Source organism: Stegostoma tigrinum, chromosome 7, assembly GCF_030684315.1.
Source record: "Stegostoma tigrinum isolate sSteTig4 chromosome 7, sSteTig4.hap1, whole genome shotgun sequence".
In the NCBI taxonomy this organism is placed as follows: Eukaryota; Metazoa; Chordata; class Chondrichthyes; order Orectolobiformes; family Stegostomatidae; genus Stegostoma; species Stegostoma tigrinum.
In genome coordinates this window covers 17,715,529-17,742,193 of record NC_081360.1, presented here as the reverse complement: position 1 = coordinate 17,742,193, position 26,665 = coordinate 17,715,529, and the positions used below count along the sequence as shown (strand labels likewise).

The 26,665-nt window shown below is 42.4% G+C and overlaps 1 protein-coding gene across 3 annotated transcripts in view; it reads left to right on the top strand.

Moving 5' to 3' along the window:
- The window catches only part of slx9 (SLX9 ribosome biogenesis factor), a 105,006-nt gene that overhangs the window by 73,950 nt on the left and 4,391 nt on the right, over positions 1–26,665 (top strand). Inside the window, exons 3-5 of one of the 3 annotated variants that reach the window (XM_059647070.1) lie at positions 13,460–13,522; positions 19,733–19,886; positions 22,464–22,529. In XM_059647070.1, coding sequence (XP_059503053.1) covers positions 13,460–13,522; positions 19,733–19,886; positions 22,464–22,529 — 283 coding nt within the window. Of the gene's footprint in view, positions 1–13,459; positions 13,523–19,705; positions 19,887–22,463; positions 22,530–26,665 lie in introns of all 3 variants that reach the window. The other 2 variants (XM_059647069.1, XM_059647071.1) reach the window with 2 other exon arrangements.

Genomic DNA, 26,665 nt, shown 5'->3' with positions numbered 1-26,665 from the left:
GTGGAATGCCTCATCCTGGGAGCAGATGCGATGGAGGCGGAGGAATTGGGAATAGGGGATGGAATTTTTGCAGGAGGGTGGGTGGGAGGAAGTGTGTTCTAGGTAGCTGTGGGAGTCAGTGGGCTTGATAAACACTAGTTACCGCATGACACAATGCAAAGAATTGCGAGAAAATCGAAATCATAGGTAGCCATTGCAAGTGTTCCTGGCAAGGTTTTGCAGGACTACTGCCAACATGAGAGAGAGAACGGAGGCATAATCCCACAATGGCACATTACCAAGTGCTGGCTGAAGAAATGTGTTTGTAACTTGCATTGAAAGGATGTAATGTGCTTAAAGCTGGTCATCACTACATTTCTCCCTAGTTAGATGCTGGGGTATTGAATTGTAGAGAGAGAGAAAACAAATGAGGAGGAGTCAAGTTTCAGGAAATTCTGAAGGCATTCAACAGGGGATTTCAGATTTAGTGAAAAGGTCCTTTTGTGCCTCTTGGCACCAGGGGAGTGTACCTGATTGTACATTGTGTACTGTTCATCTTGGAGCATCAACCTTGTGTTATTGTTAAATCAGCCAAAAATTATCAATGATTTGTTTCACAATTTTATTGTTTCTGAAACTTGACAAGTGCATCAGAAATGCACCTGTAAACAAATATTTAAAAGGAGAAGAATAAATTCCTTTTGAAGGAATTGAACGGACCAGCAAGGAAAGGGCAAACTGCCAAGTTACAGGTTTTTAAAAAATACTAATCTACTCCATTCTAGTAATGGAGTCCATTCCCTTTGTTCCTCAAGAAAGCAGCTTGGTGCTTGGACAATTCATGAATGGTGGGCATCTCAACTTAGTAATGCAACTGTCAGAGAAGTGAGGACTTTTTCACGGATGCTTGCTTCACTGACAAACAGAGGTCTGCTGTTCCTGAGTTCAAGTCAACTACTGTGGATACTCAAAATCTGAACTGAAATAGCAAGTATAAACAGAGAAACAGAATTAACACTTAAGGTCTATTTGTCTTTGTCAGTATGAGTATAATGGGGGCTGTAACTGGTTTAAACAAGTACTGAGGCAGGGGTAGAGAGGAAGGGATAAACAAAGTCAAGTTGTATGCCTGGGTGGGGAGACACTTGTAGACCGATGAGGAAACACAAGTTGAATTTATAGGAGGTGTAAACGGCAATAATAGAAACATTTCCAACAGCTGCTATACCAAAAGCAAAATGATGTTTGAGGTTATAGAACATAGAACATAGAAAAGTACAGCACAGTACAGGCCCTTTGGCCCACGATGTTGTGCCGCGGATTAATCCTAATCCAAAAATAGAATAACCTAACCTACATTCCCCTCAATTCACTGCTGTCCATGAGCATGTCCAGCAGTCACTTAAATGTCACTAATGACTCTGCTTCCACAACTACCACTGGCAAAGCATTCCATGCGCTCACAACTCTCTGGATGAAGAACCTCCTTCTGACGTCTCCTCTATACCTTCCTCCTAATACCTTAAAACTATGCCCCCTTGTGGCAGTCAATCCTGCCCTGGCGAAAAGTCTCTGGCTCTCAACTCTATCCATGCCTCTCATTACCTTGTGCACCTCAATCAGGTCACCTCTCTTCCTCCTTCTCTCCAGTGAGAAAAGTCCGAGCTCAGTCAACCTCTCCTCGTAAGACAAGCCCTCCAATCCATGCAGCATCCTGGTAAACCTCCTTTGCACCCTCTCCAAAGCCTTCACATCTTTCCTATAATAAGGCGACCAGAACAGGACACAATATTCCAAGTGTGCTCTCACCAGGGTTTTGTAGAGCTGCAGCATATCCTCGCGGCTCTTAAACTTGATCCCCCTGTTAATGAAAGCCAAAACACCATATGCTTTCTTAACAACCTTATCCACTTGGGTGGCAACTTTGAGGGAGCTATGCACTTGAACACGAAGATCCCGCTGTTTCTCCACACTGCTGAGAGTCCTGCCTTTAATCCTTTATTCAGCATTTAAGTTCGACCTTCCAAAATGTGTCGCTTCGCATTTATCCATGTTGAACTCCATGTGCCATTTCTCAGCCCAGCTCTGCATACTGTCAATGTCTCGCTGAAGCCTGCAATAGCCCTCGATACTATCAACGACACCTCCAACTTTTGTGTCATCAGCAAACATACTAACCCACCCCTCCACCACCTCCTCCAAGTCATTTATAAAAAGTACAAAGAGCAGAGGCCCAAGAACAGAGCCCTGAGGGACACCACTCAGCACTGACCTCCGGGCAGAATACTTACCATCTACAACCACTCTCTGCCTCCTGGCAGCCAACCAATTCTGAATCCAGCAATCCAAATCGCCCTGTATCCCATACCTCCTGACTTTATGAATGAGCCTGCCATGGGGAACCTTATCAAATGCCTTGCTGAAGTCCATGTACACCACATCCACTGCTCGACCCTCGTCAACCTGTCTTGTGACCTCCTGAAAGAAGTCAATGTTGACATAGCCATGCTGACTCCCTTTAATCACGCTGTGCTTTTCCAAATGGTCATAATCTGAATTTTCGAAATCTACTGAGTCCAGAAGGCTGTAAAATGTCTGAAAAAAATGAAGTGCTATTCCTCAACTTTGTGTAAAGCTTCATTAGGACTTTGTATCACATTGTGGGACAAAACACTGCCAAGAGGGAGACGAATATGCATTGTGTTGAGAATTAAGCATTTTAAACAACAGTACCTCACTTGTGGTGCAGTGGTAGTATCTTGAATTGGGAGGCCCGATTTCAATTCCCATCTGCTCCTGAAGTATGTGATCGCAACTCTCAGCAGCTTGATTTAAAGAAAAACTTCTTTTGACCATTAATGCAATTTAAAATTTGGTGTGTTTTATTTTGTTTTCTTGTTGGTTAATGAAAGCTTATTGCTGTGCTGTCAATATGTCTATTTCACTTCTCCCAACTCTCTTTCTGTTCCCATGGATGCAATTTGTATCATCAAGCCAGAGTCCTTTCCCTCCATTTCCTCTGGGAACTGTTCTGTTTAAGTTCTTATCCCGTATTCTGCCTCTCCATATTGCCCACCTCACCCATCCACAGCAACTGCTTCAGATAGATAGAGGTTGAGGGGACAGTGCAAGACCAGTGTTGGTAAATAGCCGACAAGCTGTTTGTCCACTCTCCCTCTCCATTGAAGCCACTGTGCTGCAACAGCTCAGTGCTGAAATGCCTGTGGGTCAGATTGTGCGTGCGAGAGAACCATCTGAATGCCAAATGCTTCATCTTTCATGAACATAATGAGCATTGTTATCCTGCAAAGACACCAATTGTATAGGTTTAATTATTCAGTTGGAATATTATTGGGGTTGACATCCCAATTATTGGTTAAAAGCTATTTTTACTTTGGTGTGGTGCCATATTGAACGTGGGAAGGCACACCGCTGAGAGTTTCTTAGCCTTCCTGCTGCAGTTGATCCCACATAATCTGGTGTCTGGCACCCCATTTGCTTTGGTTAGATTGTATTTTTTTTCTGTACTTGAAGACTGCGTTGATCCTCAGTTGGGAATGTGGAAATTAGTTTGCAGAGATAGTTTGGGGCAATTTGACAGTGACAATACAGGCGAAGCTTTGCACGCAACTGCCCAGTTGTGCCTGCGGAAGCTCCAGGCCTAGATTAAAGGAAGAGCTTGTTGGCTCTGCAGACTTTGGCAGCTGTTGCACTGTTACTGACCAGTGTCAACTTTGTACAATTTTTTGTGGAACTTTCTTTCCGGCCTTGATCTTATTTTTACATGAGCTCCACTTAGCTTTTATTTTTCTCACGATTCCCAGATTTACCAGGCTTGTGTTTTCCATTTGGTTCTGGGTGTACTGAGCCCACTGCGTTCAGAAAATTGTACTTGAATTTGTCAGATGTCCGTATAGTACCTGGACTGAGCCATACAGACTTCAGAAGTAACTGGTTTGGTGCTGAATAGTCTCATCCCAGCCAGCATGACATCCAGCCCTTGGGATGGTGGGGAAATTTCAGGGCAGATTCTTAGTTGGGGTTAGTTTCTGGGCTGGGCAGTGTCTGTCTCAAGTGGAAGAGCCAGGTTGAGATAGACTGTTATGTTGTCTTTGGTCAGAATCGATGAATGCAAAAAAGAATCAGGAAATGGATGAAGAGGAGTCTAGAATTTATTGGTGCTGTTTCTTTGAGGTTAGAAAGTCCATTTGCGCCCTTACTGGTAGACTTCCTTGCATCATTCATTAATAAAGACCTTTGAAGTAAATTATCACGCTCTTGCTGGATTTCAACTTGATCTGAGACCTGAAACAGTATCGATTTCAAAAGACCTGAATGGAAATGTGGGTTTCTTAGAACTGTAACAGTAATCAGTTTAGTTTACAAGCTGTTGAATTTCTATTTTGTTTCATAATATAGTGCAAATTGAGGTGTGTTGTTTCATGATTCCCTAAATGCTGTGAATAACCCTTCTGAGCCCTTCCTCGAGCTCAAGTTATGATCTTCCGTCTATGAAAATCTTTCCCAACGGACAGTTCACCACCAGACAACTGCGAAGGGCAGGATGGAGGGATAATTTAATTCTCACAGCACTGCAGCACAAGATGCCACACTGGGTGCAGAATGTAACATTTCTAGGTGTGTGTATTTTTTTGAAACAGACATGAAAGACTCAGAATGGGACGTTATTTCCTCCAATGTACATGTAATTGAAGAAAATTTATTAGCAAGACCTAAGCATGTTTTGTTGGCTGCATTTGTTTCTTCAAGTGCATGTCTCCTTATGGGAGAAAAATATTGCAGTCTACATCCACTGAAAGACTTAAGTTCATTGTTTTGCTCTCTGGCGCTGGACAGTTTAACATAAAAATGTAAGAAACAGAACCAGGAGAAGACTATTCAGCCCTTTAAGCCTATTCTGATATTCAATAAGATTATTGCTGATCCAACTGTGGCCTTAATTCCAGTTTCCTGTTTGCTTGTCAAATGTTGCCTAACTCAGCCTGGAATGTGTTCAAGTGAAGCAGTGGCAGAAAGTCTCTGTGCAGTGCTGTGACATGTCTTTGAGATCACTGTTTTATTATGGAGCCAGGTAGATGGAACTCAGATTCAAACTGTGCACACTACCCTTGATTGTTTGTCTTGCTGTCTAGACTATTGCCTGAGAATCAGATGACTTCTTATTTGATATGTAGCCAGAAAGGTCAAGTTGTGAATATGACTTCAGAATGACTTTGTGTGGGTGTAGAGCCTACATGTGAATCACTACACTGAGTGCACCTGCTAATGTCCAAATCTATCCTGGGGAAATCAGAGCCCAGAGAGAGCAACAATACTGTAAAACTGTGGGACTCAGTAATATAATGCATTTTTAAAGAGTTGGCTCTCAAAATAGGCTGCCTGTGGTCAATTTTGTTGTTCATAAATAATGTGGCCAGTTTACTCCCAACCTTGACTGATTTCTATTAACTGACCCCTTGAATTGCTCATTGTTATAACTAGTCGTTTTGTGTTTTGGGACTCAGTTATGGTCGGCCTTTATCTGTTGCATTGAGAATCGTACCTAGGTTACAGGAATGAGACCAGCTGCTCTGTGGGCCACAGCCACATCACTCAGAACATGCGCAAATGAGCTTTTGCATACAAACAAGTTATTGCAGGGATCCAAATTCTTTGTTTGTTACCCACAGAAATCCCTCAGTGATTTTGACAGGAGATTTCATTTTAAAGTTGTATATTTCTTAACTTACATATTTTGAGAAGTCCAACTTTGGAACCTTCAAAGAGCTGAGCTGTCTGAATTCATTCTCAGCCTGGCAAGCAATTCAATTTTTCTTAAGCTTTCTGTCATCCAGCTTTGCAAAAGTAGTCTGTAAATATCTCCAGTAAAAGTGGTGATAGTGATTTTCCCTTTTTACCTTCTGTGTAAGCTAGCACCCTAGAACAGTGCTATCATTCTGAAGGTTAGATACGTATTTAATGGCTGTTGTAGGCACGTTTAAATGAAGCTCCTCCAAAGGTGTGCATCATGTTCATAGTTGCATGCGGATTTTGCACCACAAAGGATATTTGGTCTGTTATGTCCATGTCTGTTATCTACAAAAACAACTTCCCCCGTTGCCTTCCAATTCTTCTTATTCAAGTAAAGATCCCATTTCCTTTCAAAAGCTGCATCTGCTTTTTCCACACTCTCGGGCAGTACTTTTAAGATCCTAACTAATTGATGTGTAAAACAGTTTTTCCTCGTGGTAAGTTCAGTTACTCAGTTACTTTACCAACCACCCTAAATCATCGTCCTCTGGTTATCCATCTTTCTGCTAGTAAAATAATCCAGACCCCTCTAGATTTCCAACTGCTGTCCAAGTCCTCTACACACAATAGCTGCAGCTTGCCAAACTGTCAAATGTATCTAGACAAATTGAGATAACGTGGTGTAGAGCTGGATGAACACAGCAGGCCGAGGAGCAGGAAGGCTGACATTTCAGGCTTCGACCCTTCTTCAGAAAAGGGAGAGGGGAAGGTGGTTTTGAAATAAATAGGGAGAGAGGGGGAGGAGGATTGAAGATGGATAGAGAATAGAAGATACAAGATGGCTGCCACGGAGCCCTTCAGGTAAAGAGGTAAGTTACAACAAAAAACCACGGGGGAGAGAGAGAAATGAAAAGGAAAAGAAATTGGGTTTATTGGGGAGAGGAAATGACCAAGTGGTATTATCACTGGACTGTTAATCCAGACACCCAGATCAAGTACTAGGGACCTGGGTTCAAATCCTGCCACAGCAAATGGTGGAATTTGAACTAAAAAAAAATGTGAAATTAAGAATCTAATGTCATTTCTGAAGAAGGGTCTAGGCCCGAAACGTCAGCCTTCCTGCTCCTCTGATGCTGCTTGGCCTGCTGTGTTCATCCAGCTCTACACCTTGTTATCTCAGATTCTCCAGCATCTGCAGTTCCTGCTATCGCTTGACAAGTTAGAGAATTAATAAAGAATGAAAATACCTTTTATACAATCAACCTCGCCCATTTTAAAATGAAATATTGAATTGAAACGTTTTAGCTGCAGGAGGTTCCTTTTGAACCATAAGATGATCAGGAGTGAGTAGTCCCTTACTTCCAAGCCTTAATAGTCACTCTTAACACCTGTAAAGAGTCAGCTTTCATCTAGAAATACCAAGTTTACCTCATTTTAAGTGAGCGGCAGTTTGCTGCTGTGTTCGTGCAACATCTCAACAATGTGAGAAACTTAGTGAACTACTGAACTGTCATAAAAGTCCTGGCAGGTAACTGGCCGATAGAACTCCATATTGCTGTTCGAAGTGAAAACCACCACAGTAAGATTATTCTATATTCTGCTAAGCCTAAGTATTATGATCAAACCTTTATACTATCCCTTGTTCACAATTGTTTATCATGTTGACAGAGGCCATTACCAATTGCTGCAGGAGATGCGGAGATTTAATTTTGCAATATTGCACTTTAAGTTTACAATGTAGAAATTAATTTCATCAAATTATAAATGTGATTGAACTTTGTGAGGTTTGAGTTAAAATTCTGAAGTTTTAATAAAGTGCCCATATTCTGCAGTATTTCATTAAGACATTTTTTTATTCCCTTAAATGCAAAATATTCTTTGAAAGAAAAAAAGAAACGAACACTGATGTAGCACCTTTCATAGCAACAAGCAACGTCCAAGTGCTTTTCAACCAAAGAGGTACTTTATGTGAGAAATCAGCAGGGAAGCTGTTGTTGATTGAGGAATGAGTATTGCACAGGACACTGGGGAGAAACTTCCTTGCTCTTGGAACTGTTGGGATCTTTCACGTCCACAGTGAGGCCAAAGATTATCCTCATTTGATTCTCACTGACATATTCTGTCAGTGCTACACTTCTTCAGCATTACACCTGTGTTAAACTAGAGATTTGTGTTCATATCTCGAGAGTCAGAACTGTGACTATGCAATTCTCATGCATCTGAGTGAATTGAAAGCGTGATCTATTTTCATTGCTTGTGGCATGTTCTGCAACAATATGTATCTCTTTTCTGCAGGATCAGTTACCTCTTGCCAGACCTTAGTTGTCCACAGTGATGTCTCGTGGTGGCTTTTTGCACACACTTACTAAGGAATAATTATTCTTCACCTCATTCTGTCTGTGATAGCGGAACAATTTGATGATTTGGTCCCTGAGCGCTTTGGCCCTTTTTAAAAGGCTGTAGATTATTTGAATAAGCATTCAAACCCCAAGGGAGCGTGTCAATGATTCCATTGCAAATTTGGAATCCAAAACCTCAGGGACTTATAATAGTAAATAATAGGTTAGTGTTGATTTTTGAGCCAACTCAAGTTATCATTTACTAAATGCTCTATTTGCAATAACAGGTACTTTCTGTGACCTCATTGCTTCAACAGCACAGTCTGTCCTTTTATGGTGTGTTTGGCTGAACAACAGAACATAGTTCAGCACAGCTTGGAGCAAAACCAGGTTGTTAAGGTCTCATAGCAATGAAAGACCTGTCACACTTTCCAAATCCACACCCGCTATAAATGAAATAATAGTTGATATATTTTGTGATGAAAGTTTGACGAAGAGAAACGGAACAGCTTAGAACATTTATCTGTATTTTTCTCAGAATTGTTACTACAATGAGACTGAACTGTATATACCCCTGGCGAAGGTAGCTCAGCCTGTTCCATAATATGACAGGTTTGTGCAAGGAGCGCGTAGATTGCGCAATTCCCCTTTTATATCCCCTAACGAGGTTGGATGATGAGCAGTTTAAACTTATTTAGAAAATTAAGTAGAATGGAGACAGGGGGAGTTGGGTAACAAGACCAAATCTTTGGCCTGTCGCCAGAAGAAAATGCGACAGCAATGCTGTGACTGCCAGAAAGATTGGAAGAGGGCCACACACATGTTGAAGTTTAATTTTGTTAGACTCAGAAAAAGGGAAGGGCAGGGAAGAAAGGGATAGGAAGCCCCCCTTAATTTTGTATAGCTCAGAGAATTCCACTCCCTGACATTTGCGTGCTGTTTTACTCACTTTATCTTTTTCTTGTTCTTGCTGTTTGACTTACATCCTGCTTTCTTTGTCCCTTCCTTTGACTGTCTCCTGAGTCCCCCTATCCCATGCCCCCTTGCCTTTCCCTTTCTTACCTGCCCTTTGTTTCCGCCCCCGCTTATTGACCCTCCTTTTCTCGCCCCTTCTCCCTTTCTTCATCCCCTTCGTTTGCTCCCCCTCCTTGTCTGTTGCTCCCACTCCCTTTGTTTATTTCCCCCTCAATTTTTTCTAGCTCTGTTGACTCCAATATCATCCTGTCCCAATTTTCCAGTTACTAGAACTAGAGCTGCACACCAGGCTACTTACTATCATCCAAGAAGATAGGCCCAAATTTTGGGAACTCACACAAGTTTTGACCAATTGCAGTTTTGGAAACAACGATGGAGAGGGAAATACAAACTAAGTTTCAAGGATTGATGAAACCAGAAACCTGGGCTTTGGGGATGTGTCCCACGGATAAATTTTACAGATATCTGAAAAATTCTTTATTTCTTTATTTTACACAAATTGCACTTGGAGAGGTACTTAGCTGAGAAGAAATGCAGTTTATTGGGGATCCTATCTTATTAATTATTGCTCCATCTCTTTTCCCCATTTCCTTGATAATGCCAATCCCCACAACTATTAGGACCCAAATTTAAAATATGTACTCAGGATAGATTACTTTTTAAGCATTTGTTTTCTTGCAAGCAGGTTTCTCGTATGGGTCGTTTAGCCAATCACTCTGGGTATTTTTGAAATGATGTTTATTGTGAACTTCAGTTTTTTTTCTTGTGGAACCCCTGACAAGTGAGAAGCCTAGAACTGTTGGAAAGCAGGTTACTGTAAATGGCGGAAACCTGAAATTAAAACAGTAAATCTGGATCTTGTCAAAATCTGGAAAATGTGGTGAGAGGCAGTAAACATTTCATCTATGATCTTTGAGCCAGCAGCACATTTGTTGTCGTCACATCTTTTGTTTCTTTGTTTCTTCTCTTTCCTCATCACTGTTGTCTTTGGCCCTGGAGATTGCCTGTCCCTCCTGACAACTTATTTTCTTACCTATCTTTATGTCTCCAGCAATTCTAGATACTGTGTTTTCGGTGCCTGCGTCCAAGAAATTGATCTCATAGAGTCAGAGAGCTGTACAGCATGGAAACAGACCCATTGGTCTGACCGTCCACGCTGACCAGAAATACCAATTCACTCTAGTCCCATTGCCAGCATTTGGCCCATATACTTCTAAATCCTTCCTATTCATGTCGCCATCCAGATGCCTTTTAAATGTTGTAATTATACCAGTTTCCACCACTACTTCTGGCAGCTCAGTCCACACATGCACTACATTCTGTGTGACAAAGTTGCCCATCAGGCCCCTTTTAATTCTTTTCCCTCTCACCTTAACCTATGTCCTCTAGTTTTGGGCTCCCCCACTCTGGGGAAAGGACTTTGTCTGTTTGCCCTATCTATGCACCTCATAATTTTATAAACTTCTATAAGGTCACCCTTCAGCCTCCGACACTCCAGGGAAAATAGCCCCAGCCTATTCAGCCTCTCCCTAAAGCTTAAGCCCTCCAACCCTGGCAGCAGCCTTGTAAATATTTTCTGAACTCTTTCAAGTTTTACAGCATTCTTCTGAAAGTAGGGAGACCAGAATTGCACCTCGTATTCCAATGGTGGCTTAACTAATATCCTGTACAGCCGCAACATGACATTCCAACTCATATATTCAGTGCATTGACTGTCAAAGGCAAACATACTAAATGCCTTCACTATCCTGTGTACCTGCGACTCCACTTTCAAGGATCAATGAAACTTCATTCCAAGACCTATTTGTTCAGCAACACTCCCCAGGACTTTACTCTTAAGTGTATAAGTCTTGCCCTGATTTGCCTTTCCAAAATGCAGCATCTAAATTAAACTCCATCTGCCACTCCTTGGCCCATTGACTCATTTGATCAAGATCCTGTTGTTCTCCGAGGTAACCTTCTTTGCTGTCCACTACACTTCAAAGTTTGGTGTCATCTGCAAACTTACTAACCATACCTTCTGGGTTCACATCCAAATCATATATATAAACGACAAAAAGCAGTGGACCCAGCACTGAGGTAACACAGTGTGGAGCTGGATGAACACATCAGGCCAAGCAGCATCTTAGGAGCACAAAAGCTGACGTTTCGGGCCGAGACCACTTATTCCATGCTACTGGTCACAGGCCTCCAGTCTGGAAAGCAACCCTCCACAACCATACTCTCCTTCTGCCTTTGAGCCAGTCTTGTATCCATATATATTCTATGTGACCTAACCTTGTTAACCAGTCTACCGTGACGAACGTCGTTGAATGCCTGATTGAAATCCATGTAGATTGGCCCTCGATGCTCCAGAACTGGCCACAGCTACCATGAGTTTTTTTCCTTTGGCAAAAGGAAGAAATTAAGCTATTGTCCCCACTCAGTGCTTTAAGAACAAACAAGTAGGTGAGTCAATCTATCGAGCCTGATACACTGTTGAGTTAGATCATGATCTTTGCCTGAATTCCATTATCTGCTGTAGCTCTATGCCCTTCGTACTTTAACAGGCCACTCATCATTGACTAATTATAGCTAGTCAAGCTGAAAAAGGCTCACTTATCCTTGGTCTCTTGCTCCTGTTAGCAAACCAATCCTTTATTCATATAAAAGGTAACGTCATCCTCAACCCAAAGGACTGTAGCTCTGCTGTCTCATTAGTGAGCCTGGAGTGGTGATAATTTGACCTGAGGGTCAGTACACCTCAGGTGAGAGGCAAGATTGTCAAGGCCTTCATAGAGAGTTCAGCAGAACAGGAATTGTGCTTGCAGTATCAGCATCACTGCACCAAAAGCAGCTGTCAGCTGACTGACCCACATAAAAATAAATGTCCATGTAATTTATTGGTTACACTGTGAGCTTTCAATAAGTTCAAATTCTGATGTAAAAACAGAGATCTGCAACATTAAGTCCATTTCTCTCCATAGATATGACCATAATCTATTCAGTTATACTCCTGCATTCACCTTTGCTGAATGAAAGTTGCTTCCGTGAGCTGTTCAGTAGTGTGACATTAGTTAGCAATTGGTCAAGTTGCATCTGCCTGCTGAAGGTCTGATGGAGATTTGCAGATTGAATGTATGGCCAAATTTTAGACTTTCTTTTTGTTTACTTGACAGTTTCTAACCGTAAGGTGACAAAGTTTTCAGTCTTTATTTACTTGTTTGCTGCCCCTCACCCTGACAACGAGAATGGGTTCTGCTTTATACTTGTATCAGTTTGACAAAGGTTTAGGTGAGTTCCAGATCAATATTGATAACACATTGTGTACTGTGACCAGTAACCCAATGGAGTGATGTTCTTCTCTTATTTTCCGAAGATATATTGGTATTTGATATGGAATAAAGTGAGGTACTAGAATATTTGCATTTCCAGTACTAACTTAGAATAAAATTTGGAGTTAAGTTACAGCTACCATGAGTTTTTTCCCTTTGGCAAAAGGAAGAAATTAAGCTATTGGCCCCACTCAGTGCTTTAAGAACAAACAAGTAGGTGAGTCAATCTATCGAGCCTGATACACTGTTGAGTTAGATCATGATCTTTGCCTGAATTCCATTATCTGTTGTAGCTCTATGCCCTTCGTACTTTAACTGAAAATCTATTAATCCCAGTTAGAGACTTCCATTTAACCTTCAGTATTACCAGCTTATTGAGAGTGTTTCAGATTTCCATTGCCCTTTTATGTGAAGGATTGCTTCCTGACATCACCTCTCAGTGTTGAAGTGCTAATTTTAAGGTTATGGCTCCTTTGTTCTTGACTATCCTTGCCAGAGGAAATGGTTTTTATCTATCCTGCTTGTCAAATCCTTGAATCATCATAACATCTCAGTTAGATGATTGTAAAAATTGCCTGTGCCCACGAGAATACAAAGCTGATCTTTGCAACACATCGTCATAACTCAGCCCCTGCTCATTTCAGTTATGTTATGGTGAACTTGTGCTGCTCACCCTGCAAGAGTTGTTGGGCCTGGAGTCGTGCAGTATTCCAGATATGGCCTCATCAATTATGCTAGGCATGTGAAAGCTGCAGTTCTGAACTTGGGCCTTCCTTAAGACTTAGTCAAAATAATTAGAAATAGAGTAATCAGCACTGTAAGTAATGAGAAGAGCTTACTCATTTGCAGATTCTTTGGATTGACTGAAATGTGACTGAATGCAGAGCTGCATAATGACCATTGCGCACTATACACTTCCAAGTCCACAGACCATATGACTTGGTGTGTTTTGGTGCAAGTTTGAAATGCTTAGAGCTATCTGTTAAGTTACAAGTTAGATTTGTACATGATCTCCTATCTCTAGTACTTGGCTTGAATTTTTGAGCATTTGCTTTCCTGCGTTAGTACTTAGATTAAATGCTGCATTGTTTTCTCCTGCAGGTGACACACTTCAAATCTCCAAGAAAGACAAAATAAAACAACGGCATGAACGATGGCTCCAGAGTGAGTACCATGCAGTATGAATCACTTCTGCCCAATCCCTTTTAAATCTGTCTGTTTAGTTTTAAATACACATCAGTGACAACAAAATCCAAAAGTGAAGATGTGTACTGGAGCTTTAATTGGTAAATGGATAATAGATGTCTATATGGCACATTTTGGGACCTGTGGTTGCCTGAACCTCTTGAGGACGGCTCACTGAAGGAAGGATGTATTTCCCTTAGGGAGTGCAGTAAAGAATTATTAGACTGGTTCCTGGCACGTGATGGAATGAGAGGTTTGTTCTATGATCAAGTCCTTAAGAATTCACCAAACAGTTTGATACTCAACAGAGTTTAGAAGAAGGCAAAATTATTTCATGGGAACATATGGAAATTTATAAGGGCTTCACAGGATAAATCCTTCAAGACCTTTGCTGCAGCTGACCACTCTCAATCTGTGATTTAAACACTATGCTATTCTGTATTTAAGAGAACTACAGATGCTCAGTTATTGAGCATATTAAGTCAGAAATCGACAGACCTCTTAGTACAAAGAAGTCAGGAGATACAGGATAAGTCAGGTATAAGATCATCCATGATCTTGATAAATGGCAGAGCCAAATGACAGGTTTGTGCTCATTCTTAAATTGAAATACTTGGGTTATTGTGTCCACTTCTACAGTATGTACCTTATGTTCATATTTTCCTTTCGAGTATGCTGTTAAAATTAATATTTTGCAACAATTAATATTTTACAATATTTAACAACAAGAAGTGTCACTTTATAAGTTTGCATGGTGAAGGGGATGCAGAATTTTGTGGAATTGTTCAGGAATGTGGGCTGGGCGAGCATTTAGTGAGCCTCTCTAATTTCCTTTGAGAAGGTGGTGGTGGTGATTTGCTGCTTTGAAATGTTGCATTCATTTGGTGGAGTATTGTTAGGGAGGAGGGTGCAGGACTTTGACCCCGCTACAGTGAAAGAACGGATGTGTATTTGTGAGGCAGGATGATCAGTGGGTTGGAGGAGAACTGGTGGTATTCCACTGTATCTGCTGCCCCAGCCTTTTAGATGGCAGTGGCCGTGAGATTGAAGGAAGCTGTCTTTGTGAATCATTGCCGTGCATTTTCCAAATGGTGCATGTTCATCAATCATAGAATCCTTACAGCATGGAAGCAAGCTGTTTGGCCCATCGAGTCCACACTGACCCTCCGAAGAGCATCTGACCCTGACCCACCCCATATCCTATCCCTGTATTTCCCACCCTCGGCACTATGGGCAATTTAGCATAGCTAATCCACCTATCCTGCACATCTTTGGACTGTGGGTGGAAACCAGAGCACCCAGAGGAAACCCATGCAGACATGCGGAGTATGTGCAGACCCCACACAGATAGTCACCAGAGGCTGGAATTGAATCCAGGTCCCTGGCCCTGTGAGGCAGCAGTGCTAACCACTGAGCCACCGTGCTGCCCTGTTGTTGCTGCTGCAGTATTGGTGGGAAGAATAGATGTTTGTGCATGTAATGCAAATCAAGTAGGTTGCTTTGTCCTGGGTGGTGTCACGTTTCTTGTGCGTTGTTTGAGCTGCACTCATCCAGGAAAGTGGGAAGTATTCCATCATACTCCTGACTTGTGCCTTGTAGATCTGGACAGGCTTTGGGTGGTCAGGAGGTGAGTTACTGCCTGCAGGCTTCCTTCCCTCTGGCTTTCGCTTGTAGCCGCATCATTTATAAGGCAAGTCCAGTTCATTTTCTGGTTAATGGTGACCCCCGAGATGATGGCTGTGGAGAATTCAGTTATGCAGATGGCACTGAATAAAGAGGGATACTGGCTAGATTCTCTTTTATTGGAGACAATGATTGCTTGGTAGTTGGGTGGTGCAAATCCTGCTTGCTTCTTGTCGGCTTAATTTCTTAATGACTCCAGTTTGCTCAGGCTCCTTGTTACCATACTCTGTCAAATGCGAGCTTGATGTCAAGGACACTCATCTCACTGTGACCTCATCTCCAGAAATCAGCTCTTTATAGTATGCACTTGAATCAAGGCAGTCATGATGTCAGGGGCTGAGTGGTTCTGGCAGACCCAAACTGAGCATCTATGAGTCGATTATTGTTGAGCAGTTGCTGCTTGGCAGCATGGTTGATGACTTCACTTTACTAATGATAGAGAATAGGTTGATGAGTCAGTAACTGGTTGAGTTGAGTCTGTTCTGCTTTCTGTGTGCAGGACATTCCTGAGTAGTTTTCTACATTGTATCAGAGATAATAGGAACTGCAGATGCTAGAGAATCTGAGATAACAAGGTGTAGAGCTGGATGAACACAGCAGGCCAAGCAGGATCACAGGAGCAGGAAGGCTGATGTTTCGTGCCAAGACCCTTCTTCAGAAATGGGGGAGGGGAAGGGGGGTCTGAAATAAATTGAGAGAGAGAGGGGGAGACGGATCGAAGATGGATAGAGGAGAAGATAGACAAGTCAAAGAGGCGGGGATGGAGCCAGTAAAGGTGAGTGTAGATGGGGGGGTAGGGAGGAGTTAGGTCAGTCCAGGCAGGACGGACAGGTCAAGAGGGCGGGATGAGCTTAATAAGTAGGAAATGGAGGTGCAGCTTGAGGTTGGAGGACGGGATAGGTGAGAGGAAGAAGAGGTTAGGGAGGTGGGGACGAGTGAGCTGGTTTTGGGATGCAGTGGGGGAGGGGAGATGTTGAAGCTTGTGAAATCCACTTTGATACCATTAGGCTGCAGGGCTCCCAAGCGGAATATGAGTTGCTGTTCCTGTAACCTTTGGATCGCATCGTTGTGGCACTGCAGGAGGCCCAGGATGGACATGATATCTGAGGAATGGGAGGGGGAGTTGAAATGGTTCGCGACTGGGAGGTGCAGTTGTTCATTGCGACCCGAGTGTAGGTGTTCTTCAAAGTGGGTCCCCAAGCATCCACTTGGTTTCCCTGAAGTCGAGGAGGCCACCACGGGTACAGCGGATGCAGCATACCACATGAGCAGATGTGCAGGTGAACATCTGCTTGAATTGAAAAGTCGTCTTAGGGCCTGGGATGGGGCTAAGGGTGGAGGTGTGGGGGCAGTTATTGCGGGGATGGGGTGTGAGGGATGAGTTGCGGGAAATGTGAGAGACATGGTCGAGGGCGTTCTTGACTACTGCCGGGGGGCATGTTACGGACCTTGAAAAATGAGGACGTCTGAGATGTACGGGAGTGGAATGCCTCATTCTGGCAGCAGATGTGACGGAGGCGAAGGATTTGGGAATAGGGGATGGCATTTTTGCAGGAAGGTGGGTTGGAGGAGGTGTATTCTAGGTAGCTGTGGGAATCGGTGGGCTTGAAATGGATATCGGTTTCTAGGTGGTTGCCCGAGATGGAGACAAAGAGGTCCAGGAAGGTGAGAGAGGTATTAGAGATGGTCCAGGTGAACTTAAGGCTGGGGTAGAAGGTGTTGGTGAAGTGGATGAACTGTTTGAGCTCCTTGTGGGAGCACGAGGTGGCGCCGATACAGTCATTGATGTAATGGAGGAAGAGGTGGGGATTTGGGCCAGTGTAGGTACGGAAGAGGGATTGTTCCACATAACTTACAAAGAGGCAGGCGTAGCTTGGGCCGATGTGGGTACCCAAGGCCACCCCTTTTGTCTGTAGGAAGTGGGAGGAGTTGAAAGAGAAGTTATTGAGGGTGAGGATGAGTTAGGCTAAGTGGATGATGGTGTCAGTGGAGGGTGGCTGGTCAGGCCTGCGGGACAGGAAGAAGCAGAGGGCCTTTAGGCCATCTGCATGGGGAATGCAGGTGTATAGGGACTGGACGTCCATAGTAAAAATGAGGTGTTGGGAACGGGGGAATTGGAAGTTCTGGAGGAGGTGAAGGGTGTGGGTGGTGTCAATAGACAATAGGTGCTGGAGTAGGCCATTTGGCCCTTTGAGCCAGCACCACCATTCATTATGATCATGGCTGATCATCCACAATCAGTATCCTGTTCCTGCCTTATCCCCATAACCCTTGATTCACGGATGTCGGTAGGGAGTTCCTGGACCAAGGAGAAAATGGAGTTGAGATAGGTGGAGATAAGTTCGGTGGGGCAGGAGCCGGTGGAGACAATGGGTCGACCAAAATCTCCTCTCCCCCTCCCATGTCCCAAAACCAGCCCAGCTCGTCCCCGCCTCCCTACCCTCCTCTTCCTCTCACCTATCCCCTCCTCCCACCTCAAGCTGCACCCCCATTTCTGACTAACCTCATCCCGCCCCCTTAACCTGTCTGCCCTGCCCGCACTGACCTATCTCCTCCCACGTCCCCATCTACACTCTCACCTTTACTGGCTCCATCCCTGCCTCTTTGACTTGTCTGTCTGCTCTCCACCTATCTTCTCCTCTATCCATCTTCGATCCGTGTCCCCCTCTCTCCCTATTTATTTCAGAGCCCCGTTCCCTTCCCCCATTTCTGATGGAAGGTCTAGGCCCGAAATGTCAGCTTTCCTGCTCCTGTGATGCTGCTTGGCCTGCTGTGTTCATCCAGCTCTACACCTTGTTATGTGTAGTTTTCTAGATTTTATGGTCGATGTGTCAGTGTTATAGCTGTACTGGAGTAACTTGTTGACAGTGTGACAAATGCTGGTGCAATAAAAATCTTTAATTCTATTGCTGGAATGTTGTCAGGGATGATAGCCTTTGTCGTATCTAGCATCTTAAACTGTTTTTTGATGTCATGTGGTGTGAATTGAATGGGCTGAAATCTGGAATCTGTGATGGCACTGACCTCTGGAGGAGGCCGAGATGGATAATCTACTTGGCACTCTGGCTGTCAATTGTAGTGAGCTCTTTAGCCTTGTTTTTTGCAATGATTTGGTGGTTGTCCCCATTCTTGACGGATGGATACATTTTGTGGAGCCATTGTTCAAAAGAATTATGTGATGGTCACTCTGACCACTGTCACTGACATTTGTATCAGGCAGATTGATGAGGTTGAGATGTGGATGATCAGCCATGATCATAATGAATGGTGGTGCTGGCTCGAAGGGCTGAATGGCCTACTCCAGCACCTATTGTCTATTGAAGTTTGTCTTTCCCTCTTTTTTTAGTCCTTCCCTGCAACAGATCCAATCTATATCATATGTCCTTCAATCAGCTCCAGTTGGAGGTTGGTTGGATGGTGAGTGGAATTTATCAGCAGAAGGTTTCCTTGCAGGTATTCTACCTGTTGCCATGAGACTTCATGGGGTCCACTGTCAATGTTGCATCTCTAAGGTTTTGGAGGAGATTTGTAGCTTGGGTTGTGGGTGTTGAGGTTGGTTGGCTTGCTGACCTGATTTGTTATTCCGCAGAAGTTTCATTACCATGCTGGGTAACATCCTCAGCGTAGCCTCCAGTGAAGCGTCAGTGTGTTTTCCTGCCAGGTTTTTAAACTCTGGAGTCTGTTGAGCTGGATTGCCTCACTTCTGGTTTTCCAGTGTATATGGGGTCAAGTTCTATGTGTTTATTAATGGCTTTCTTCGTGGAGTGTCAGGCTTCTAGAAATTCCCGTGCCTGTTCTCCGCTTAGCTTGTCCCAGAATTTCGGTATTGCCCCAGTGTTGGATCCCAAAGCAGCTCCCTCCCAACTGTATCACTGTGCCATTGCCTGTTGACAGGATGTGTGTTTGATTCCATGGGTACAACTATCTGCCAGGCTGTTGCTTTGCTAGTGTGAGGGAGCTGTCCCAATCTTGCCAGTTAATAAGGAGGACTTTGCAGAGTTGACAGGGCTGTGTTTACATTGTCATGGTCAAAACCGAGTGACTTCATACTTTTGTTTAGAAACTGTCATGGTTTGATACAACTGAGTGCTGAAAAGGTGTCATGTCAGGTGGCCATGGGATTGGAGTCAAATGAAGGACGGATAGGGAAGGTGGCAGATTTCCTTCTCTTGATGACATTGGTGAACATGATAGGTTTTTCCAGGAATCAACAGTGGATTCATGGTTATTAGTAGACTGGCAAGGTGAAATTTCAACTCCTATTCCCAGGGTATTACCCAAGTCTCTGGATTACTAGCCCAGCAAGAATATTATGACATCATTCATTCCCCACACTTGGTGGAAAATTGCAGTTTTGGCAGTTTCCCGATATTCTGAGACTGAGGATGGTGATGCATGTCATAGAATGAATTAGAAAATTACCCCATAAATGCACTGAAATTTGAATTTAACTTGTACCAAAAGAACGTCAATCTCCAGAAGGTATTCTGGCATTCTATCTTGCAGAAATTGAGATGATCAAACTGGCAGAACAGAAGAGGAAAGCCCAAGAGAAGCGCAAAGCCGTCCCAGTGGTGGGAGACATGCAGCCACTTGCTGATGCACTACCGGAACTGACAGATTTGATCAGTGCTAGTGCTGTGGCTAATAAATCGAAGAGGTATTAATTGATGTAAAGAAAATACTTAACTAATTCATCATTTGTACTATGCTTTGTCTTTTACGTTCTACTTTGCTTAATTTCTTAAAGTTAGTATCTGCATATCCTTTTATTGGGCATTGACATGATCACATTGATATCTCCACCTTATCCTAACCCATCGAACATTTGAATGTATTAGTGACTGGATTACATGACAGTTAAGAAGCAGGAAGATCATTTTAAGGAGCAGGAATGCACCACTTGAACTCCTTGAATCTCTTCTGTCTTCCAGCTGGATTATGGCTAATCTGTCCCATGATTTCATTTTTCATAGTCTCAGATCTCTTAATATTCTTGCAGAACAAAAATCTGTCAGTCTGTTTTGATGTTTTCAGTTGTCTCTCAGCAGCTTTTAAGAGGAGAGAGTTCCAGATTTCGCTCCTAGCTTCTGGAAAGTGTTTTCTGACATGATCCCTAAATGGCTTAGCTTGAATCTTAAGAGCTCTGCCCCCTTTTCCAGACTCTCCCACCAGAGGATTTTTTTTCTCACCATCTACCCAATCAAATTATTATGATTCAAATCAAATGGAATTAATTTGAATGACCAAAATACATCAGCCCTTAATCTTCTATTCTTGAGGAATCCGCCCATCTTAATTTGTCCACTGCAGGATTCCAATGATTTTTAGTTGTTTTACCCTGTAGTCTGCTTCATCTAGTGATTAGCCTTTGATTTAAAAACTTCCCTACTTTGCTGAGTCACTTTGGCCAATTCCCACAATTGAATTTGGTTTTCTGGGTGTGACTTTTCTGTACCAGATACCCAAGTCTCCTTGAAAATAATTGCCCAGATTGGACATGGCCAACTGGGGCCCCAACCTTCACTTTGGTAAGCCACGTTCTTACAAGAGAAAGCAGCCAGGTTACAGCTGTCTGTACACTGCTTGATGGTGTCCCATGTTTTGGAAATTTAAAGGCTTTGCAGGTTGCTAAAAGCTGTGTAATGTTACAAGCAACGTGAGCAGAGTGACCCGACCATTCTGTTCTCTTATATGGTGACTTTCAAGCAGAAAGAGGTCCTCAAACCTGAAATAATTGACAGAATTAAATGTAACAAGATACTCACAGAGTGAAGGCCCAGGAAATTGCCTGTCGCTTTAACAACCCGTGGCAAAGAAATATGCAAGAAAACCTGCCAAGATTTAGCAGAGGCTGAAAAGATTAAAATCTTAACGTTTCTATTATTGCACAATGATGATTATTCTCCCGACTGTTATGAACTCATACAACCATGCCTTCTGTAAGGTGTGTGAAGTTTCTCATTTTGTGTTGAGCGATAATCTCTCTTCTGGTCACCTGCTTTCTCTGACGTGCGCAAGTACAAAAAGAGTCAACAATGACACTGGGAAATGTAAAACCCTAATTTGGGGGATTTATTTTATGAACAGATTGTACAACTTTTATTACATGACTGAGGCCAAAATACTTCAACACATAAATCAAATTTCATAGACATTTATTACACATTAGTTATTTTTAGGGTTGTTATTAAATAAAGACAGTACATTTTTGAGGATGATATATTGCGTTCCATCATGTTTAACTGAAGACGTTAGTTTCATATGCATGCAGTTGTAGGAATTGGTCTTTGGGCATAATGAACCATTTGCAAATCTACTTCAGAGAGAGCTACAAGAAAACAATAATCTAGACTGATGGTGTGGCAAGGAAATTGGTTCTTGCAGTAGGTAGCTGTACTTTGTCTGGGGCAGAATTCTGTTCAGATTTCAATGTTGTTGAAGATTCAGTGTTTTTGTGTCTCTGATCAAAGGAAATTTGAGAATTGAATCTGGAAGCCTATCCTCTAAAAGTGATCTGCAAATAGAATTCAGTTGGTGTAAGCAACTCTGATGGAACCTTTTGGTTACAATAAGTCGAAGTGTTTAATTTTTTGTCAGAGATAGTTGCAAAACATCAAATTCCACAAGTTGTTCTGAAGGATGCTTTTGCTTCGTTCCCCGTCTTAATTAGAAATAAATGTTATTAATGAACCAAGGTGAAATAAACCAGTAGCCAGAGTGGTAGAAAGTATAAATTCAAAACTCTGGTTTTAATACATTATTTGCAACAGATCAAAAATACATAGTGATCCAGACCTGCAAACTGGTCTTCCAGCCATAAACATGTAAAGAGTTTGAGACTGCCTGTAGCAATAAAACCGATTACCTCGGTTTTTCTCACTCATTAGCCAGTCTTGAGCAGAATAGCAGCAGTTTCATCACATTCTAAGGAATTGATGGATAGTAGGATGTGTCTATTCTCTGCAAACCTGATGAAAGTGGTAAAGTTGTGGGCATGTCCTCGGAAGAGCGGCAGTAACTCCACGTCAGGTGCTGGGCACGTTTCTGCAGCACAGAAAATGGTACAAGAATATGGCCAAATGTCAGATTTTTAAATGATTCCAGCAGCAGGACACCTCTGTGCTGTGGTGGAAACCTGTGCAGAGATGCCTCGCTTTCAAAATATAATTTTTTACTGAACTTGATGATGTATAGGTTGCTCAACCATTGCTTGTTTTTTTTAAATTTCTGACAGTGCAAAAAAGAAACCACAAACAACATCTTTCAATAAGATGCGGCATGCTCAGAAACGGAAACTAATGTAAGTGCTATTGTTGTATGCCATTGAAAGTTTTAGTGCTCCAAATGTTACCAGTCTCATTTCAGAAGGTTTTTTAGTGAATACCAATTCCCATAACACTGCATAGCTGAAGATACAGTTAATGATTTAGGCAAAAAAAACTTGCATTAATATGGTAATTTCCCAACTCCAGGATATCCCAGTCAATTTAAACTTTGTGAAGTAAAATTGCTGTTGTAGAATAATACGCTCAGCGGTATTGACAGAACAAGGTCCAACCAAAATCAACAAATTTGCATATTTTAGTGATGTTTGTTGAGCAACAAATATTGGTCACTCAACTCAGAGAGCCAACTTATTCTGACCCAGATAGTGACATTTTTTACATTCATCTAAATGCTGAAACACACATCATTAAAACTTGCCAGGCTACATGTTGTATTCAAATGTAGATTTGAAATTCAACCCCTGCTGCAGGTAAGACCTACGACTGATCAAGGCTCTCTGCCACCTGTCAATTTCCAATCCTTAAATTGTGACTATTCAAGACAAAGTCCCATGAGTGCACCCAAACTACACATCCCTGAACACTGGGCAATACAAGATGGCCAGTTCATCTAACCTGCGCATCTTTGGACTGTGGGAGGAAAACCATGCAGACACAGGGAGAATGTGCAAACTCCACACAGACAGTCGACCAAGGGTGGAATCGAACGTGGGTCCCGAGTGCTGTGAGGCAGCGGTGCTAACCACTGAGCCACCGTTCCACCCTTGTTCATGAATTAATCGTTTCATGTGTTCTGAACAGCCATGTTTTATTTGGTTTGTCAGCTCTGTCTACACTTTTTTGGAGCAGTAAATTTGGACTGGGAAGTAACTGAACGGGACTAAATCAAAAATTGATGCAGCTCACAGATTGAAGGCTCCTTAGGGCAGTAAATATTGTCCAAGGATGTCCAGTTAGCGATTCAGCAGGAGTTTTGTAAATTTCTACAATTTTCCATTCTCACTGCCTGAAATAAAATGTGAACATACAGTGGACTCGAAAGGTTATTCGGCATTTGATTCTTCCCATAAACTGCACAATTTATACTGCCCTGAAATTATTTAATAGACTGAGATGTAGGCAAATTGAAGGATTGGCTTAATCCGTTTGAAAGGCGGGGATTATTTCTTTGATCTTAATTAGTAGCATCATGCCTTTGAAATGAAAGGACTGCTTTCCTCTCTTGTATGGATTTGCATGTTGAGTGAGAATCAACAGACTGTTCATACCTTTCAAGATGATCCTCTTTGCTGGAAAGAACAGATTGATCTTGTCCGTTAGAAACTAAGCTTTGGGGCTCCTATACTTGGTCCAGTATCATTTGTACAGATGGAGGAGCCATTACCACCACCACCTCGTAGTTATCACTTATGACGTGGAGAGAAGTCATGAAGAATACAAATTAACTGCAAAAAAAAAGCCACTGCTTTTTTCTTTGATAATCTTGTCAACTGTATCCACTGTTTGAAGGGTTTGGCACAGTATTACCGTACTGTCTCAGTGTGCAGATTACTGAGGAGTTGAGCCGTTCTTGGCCTTTCCAGATTGTGTGCTTCTGTGTGTGAAAGAGAGAGAGGGAGAGATAAAAATCAGAGTTTGTGATGGAGAAAATAACTGTAAGCAAACCTCTGCCAGAGAAAACACTTTTCTTCCTCTTGGAGTACAAAATAAACCAAGCAAAATATTGCCCCACACTAAAACAACATTATTCAACAGTGAGATCTAACGTTTCACAGCTAAGGTTCCAATTGTCAGGATCAGGTCCTGGAGCATACTTTTTGGATCTTCCTTTGTTTCATTAACTGCCAGTCCAAGGTATCAGATATTGTTCTCACTAAAGAAGCAGATTTGACTCAGTGTTTTACTGATCTTTTCACAACTGTATCCATGAACCTGCTGTTCTGCAGGGATTTTCTGTTTTAATTCAGCTTTAAATACAATTAATGTTGCAATCTCGTACTGTATTGATGCTGCCATAGTTTAAAGGAAACGTCCTATTCGATCCACATTATCTGTGTCAAAAGACGAGACTGTGTTTTCTGCTTTTGTTAATGCCTAATACAATGATTGATGGTCAATGGCATACATTTATACAGTTGTTTGTGTATTCTGTGTTGTCATCAATCCTCTTGTTTTTCGGTCTCCCAGGAATTCGTAAGCAGTTACAGTAACTTGGGATTCATCAGTTTAGTTAACCTCCTAGAGTTGGTTCGTATATCACAATTGTGACTTAATCTTTATTTTATCATGTAGAATACCACAGAAAATCTACTAAACAAACATCTAAGGGATATTTTGTTTCGGCTTCAGGAGAGGTCGGGGTGGGAAATCTTCGATGTTTGGAGGACCAATTAAATTGCACTTCACACACACCGAAGGCTGCTTTCAAATGGATATTTATCAAACCATTTTTATGCCCCCAGAAACCTATTTATGCCAATTCAGTTTGTCTGTTTTTTTTGTATATTTTATTGATTAGTTTCTCTCTTGGGAAAGTAACAATTATATGGCATGTATATTTTAAAGCAGTCTTGGATTTTGTATCGTTGGTCGATGAACTCGGGGTGTGGATAGATACGTGGGGTTGGGATATCATAGCCATTACAGAAACATTGCCAAAGGAGGGACAGGTCTGGCAGCTTCATGTGCCAGGTGCAGGTGCTTTAGGCCGGAGAGAGGTGGAGGAAAGAGGGGAGGGGGAGTTGCATTTTTGATTCAGGCAAGTATCACAGCAGTAGTCAGAGATGATGTCACTGATGGATCGTCCAGTGAAGCTTTATGGGTGGAGCTAAGAAATAAGAAGGGGATGGTGACGTTATTTGGGTTGTACTATAGGCTCCTAAATAGTCAGTGGAATTAAAGGAACAAATCTACAGGAAGACTGGAGAGACTTGCAGGAGGAGTAGGGTTATCACAGTGGGCAATTTTAATTTTTCAAACACAGACTGGGACTGTCATAGTGTGAAGGGTTTAGATGGGTGGAATTTGTTAAAAGTTTTCAGGTAAGTTTCTTTAAGCAGCATATAGAAGGTCCTCCACAGGAAAGAGCAAAACTTGACTTAGTGTTGGGAAATCTGGCAGAACAGGGGACTGACATGACAGTGGTGGAGCACTTTGGGACCAATGACCATAGCTCTATTAATTTTCAAATAATTATGGAAAAAGACAAAACTGATCCACAGGTTCAGGTTCTAAATTGGGGCCAGGCAAATTTTGATGGAATTATACAGGAGTTTGGAGGGGTTGATTGGGGTAGTTTGTTTGCAAGTAAGGGGACCTCTGGCACGTGGGAGGCCTTTCAAAGTGTGATAACTGGAGTTCAAGATCTTTATGTTCCTGTGAGGGTGTAGGGCAAGATTGGCAGGAGTAGGGAACCCTGGACGTCAAAACATATTGAGGTATTGATGAATAAAAAGGAGGAGGCATGGCTCGGGAGTAGGCAGCTGGGATCAAAGGAATCCCTGGAGGTATATAGGAGATACAGGAGTTTACTAAAGAAGGAAATCAGGAGAGCAAAAAGCGGACATGAGGCAGCTTTGGCTGAGAAGATGAGGGTGAATCCAAAGAGATTCTTTAAGTATGTTAAAAGAAAAACCACAGAGACCCTTCAAAGACCAAAGTAGACATTTATATGTGGAACCGAAGAGATGGGTGAGGTCCTCAACGAATACTTCTCCTCTGCGTTTACCGTGGAGAAAGACATGAAGACTTGGGGAAGTTAGTGACAATATCTTGTGGACAATCCATATCAAAGTACAGGAGGCGTTGGAAGTATCGGAATGCATGAACGTGGATAAATCTCCTGGTCCTGACCAGATATATGCAAGAACCCTGCAAGAGGCTAAGGAAGAAATTATGGCAACCCTGGCTGTTACATTTGCGTCATCATTAGTCACAGGTGAAGCCCTAGAAGACTGGAGGGTCGTGAATGTTGTGCCCTTGTTCAAGAAGGGCTGCCAAGAAAAATATGGGAATTTATAGATCAGTCAGCTTAACATCTGCAGCAGTTAAGTTACTTGGAAAGATTCTGATGGATAAGGTATACATGCATTTGGAAAGACAGGGATTAGTTAGGAGTAGTCAATATGGCTTTGTGTGTGGGAGATCATGC